We start from the raw sequence: 1,467 nt of genomic DNA, 5'->3' as shown, positions 1-1,467 counted from the left end.
GTAGAGGGGAGCTGATGCTGGGGAGCAGTAGTAATATCTACCAGGATTCCTTCCATCCCATCACCCTTCTTAAGTAACTTTGCAAACAAGGTAGTGATGGAGATAATAACAACGATGAAGACGATGATGGTGATGATGGTAACATCTGATGTTTGCACAGGTCCTGAAGGTCCAGAAAATGCTTCTCTCATTTACCTTATTATTATTATTCGTTTTTTTTTTTTAAAAAAAACAAGCTTTGGCCAGTTTTATTGAAGAAAAATTGTGCATGATTTACTTTTCACCAGTCTGTTCTGGCATGCTTCTAATGATAACAGAATCACCTGGATCAATGATAGCCAGTGTGCATACTCTGTAGTATTTTCCACACGCTGTGCCCAATTCAATATTATTGCTAGTGTGGTGATGGACACCAGTTTTGGCCAACATGGCATAATACTCTATTTCAGATTTCCTCAAGGCTGGGCAGTCGTTGGCAAGGCTGACCAGTTTCACTTTGCCTTGTCTGATCATTTTCAGAGTCTGCTTGTACCCCAGCACATACTTTCCACTTTTCATAACGAGTTGGAGCCTAGAGTTGAGCAACTCCAGTGACTTTTTCGAGCAGCTGCCAAGATGGCTGGGGAGCAAGAAAGCTCTCATTTACATTACTTTTTTTTTCTGAGGATTTATTATTTATTTATTTATTTAATTAATTTATTTTTGGCTGCGTTGGTTCTTAGCTGCGGCTTGCCAGATCTTCGTTGAGGCACGCAGGATCTTTCACTGCAGCGCATCAGCTTCTCTCTAGTTGTGGCGCGTGTGTTCCAGAGTGCGTGGGTTCTGTAGTTTGTGGCACCGTGGGCTCTCTAAGTTGAGGTGCCCGAGCTCAGTGGTTGTGTCACCCGGGCTTAGTTGCCCTGCAGCCTCTGGGACCTTAGTTCCCCAACCAGGGATTGAACCTGCGTCTCCTGCCTTGGAAGGCAGATTCTTTACCACTGGACCACCAGGGAAGTCCCTCATTTACATTATTAATTCAACGGTGTGCAATAACATTCCTTTTTCATATGAGAGAATTGAGCTCAGAGAATGTTCAACTGAATGGAGTGATTGGCTTAGGATCACATCAATGAGTACCTAGGAGATGAAATACTGAACGTTTAGTCACAGCTGAAGAGGAGGCCCTGAGGGGAAAGTGGGATAGGAGTTTAACCCAGGAAACGGCCCGACATGAGAAACCCAGTCCCAGAATTCACTGCAAAGGAGCTTTGAAGCATAAGGGATGAAAGAAATAAAGACAATAGTGGAGCTCGTTTCTAGTTGTGACTCCTTTACTTCTGACCACATACACCCTTTTCTTTCACAACAAAACATGCCTGGCCTATAAGGAGAGACACTTAATATTTATTACGCTAATAAAAAAGAAAGTAAAAAACTGCACGTCCCGAATAGCATGTATTAGGTGTTACGTAAGAACACTATTAGATT

At 42.8% G+C, this 1,467-nt stretch overlaps 1 protein-coding gene across 1 annotated transcript; it reads right to left on the bottom strand.

Annotated features, from left to right (window-relative positions):
* Positions 1-245: 245 nt before the first annotated feature.
* LOC114903781 (60S ribosomal protein L30-like) lies at positions 246-642 on the bottom strand. Its single transcript, XM_029237054.1, has one exon. The coding sequence runs from the start codon at positions 640-642 to the stop codon at positions 274-276; it is 369 nt and encodes a 122-aa protein (XP_029092887.1). The 3' UTR covers positions 246-273.
* Positions 643-1,467: the final 825 nt, after the last annotated feature.

This window comes from Monodon monoceros, unplaced genomic scaffold (assembly GCF_005190385.1).
Source record: "Monodon monoceros isolate NGI ecotype Baffin Bay Population unplaced genomic scaffold, NGI_Narwhal_1 Super_Scaffold_21, whole genome shotgun sequence".
Lineage (NCBI taxonomy): Eukaryota > Metazoa > Chordata > Mammalia > Artiodactyla > Monodontidae > Monodon > Monodon monoceros.
This window is presented reverse-complemented; position numbering and strand designations above follow the sequence as displayed.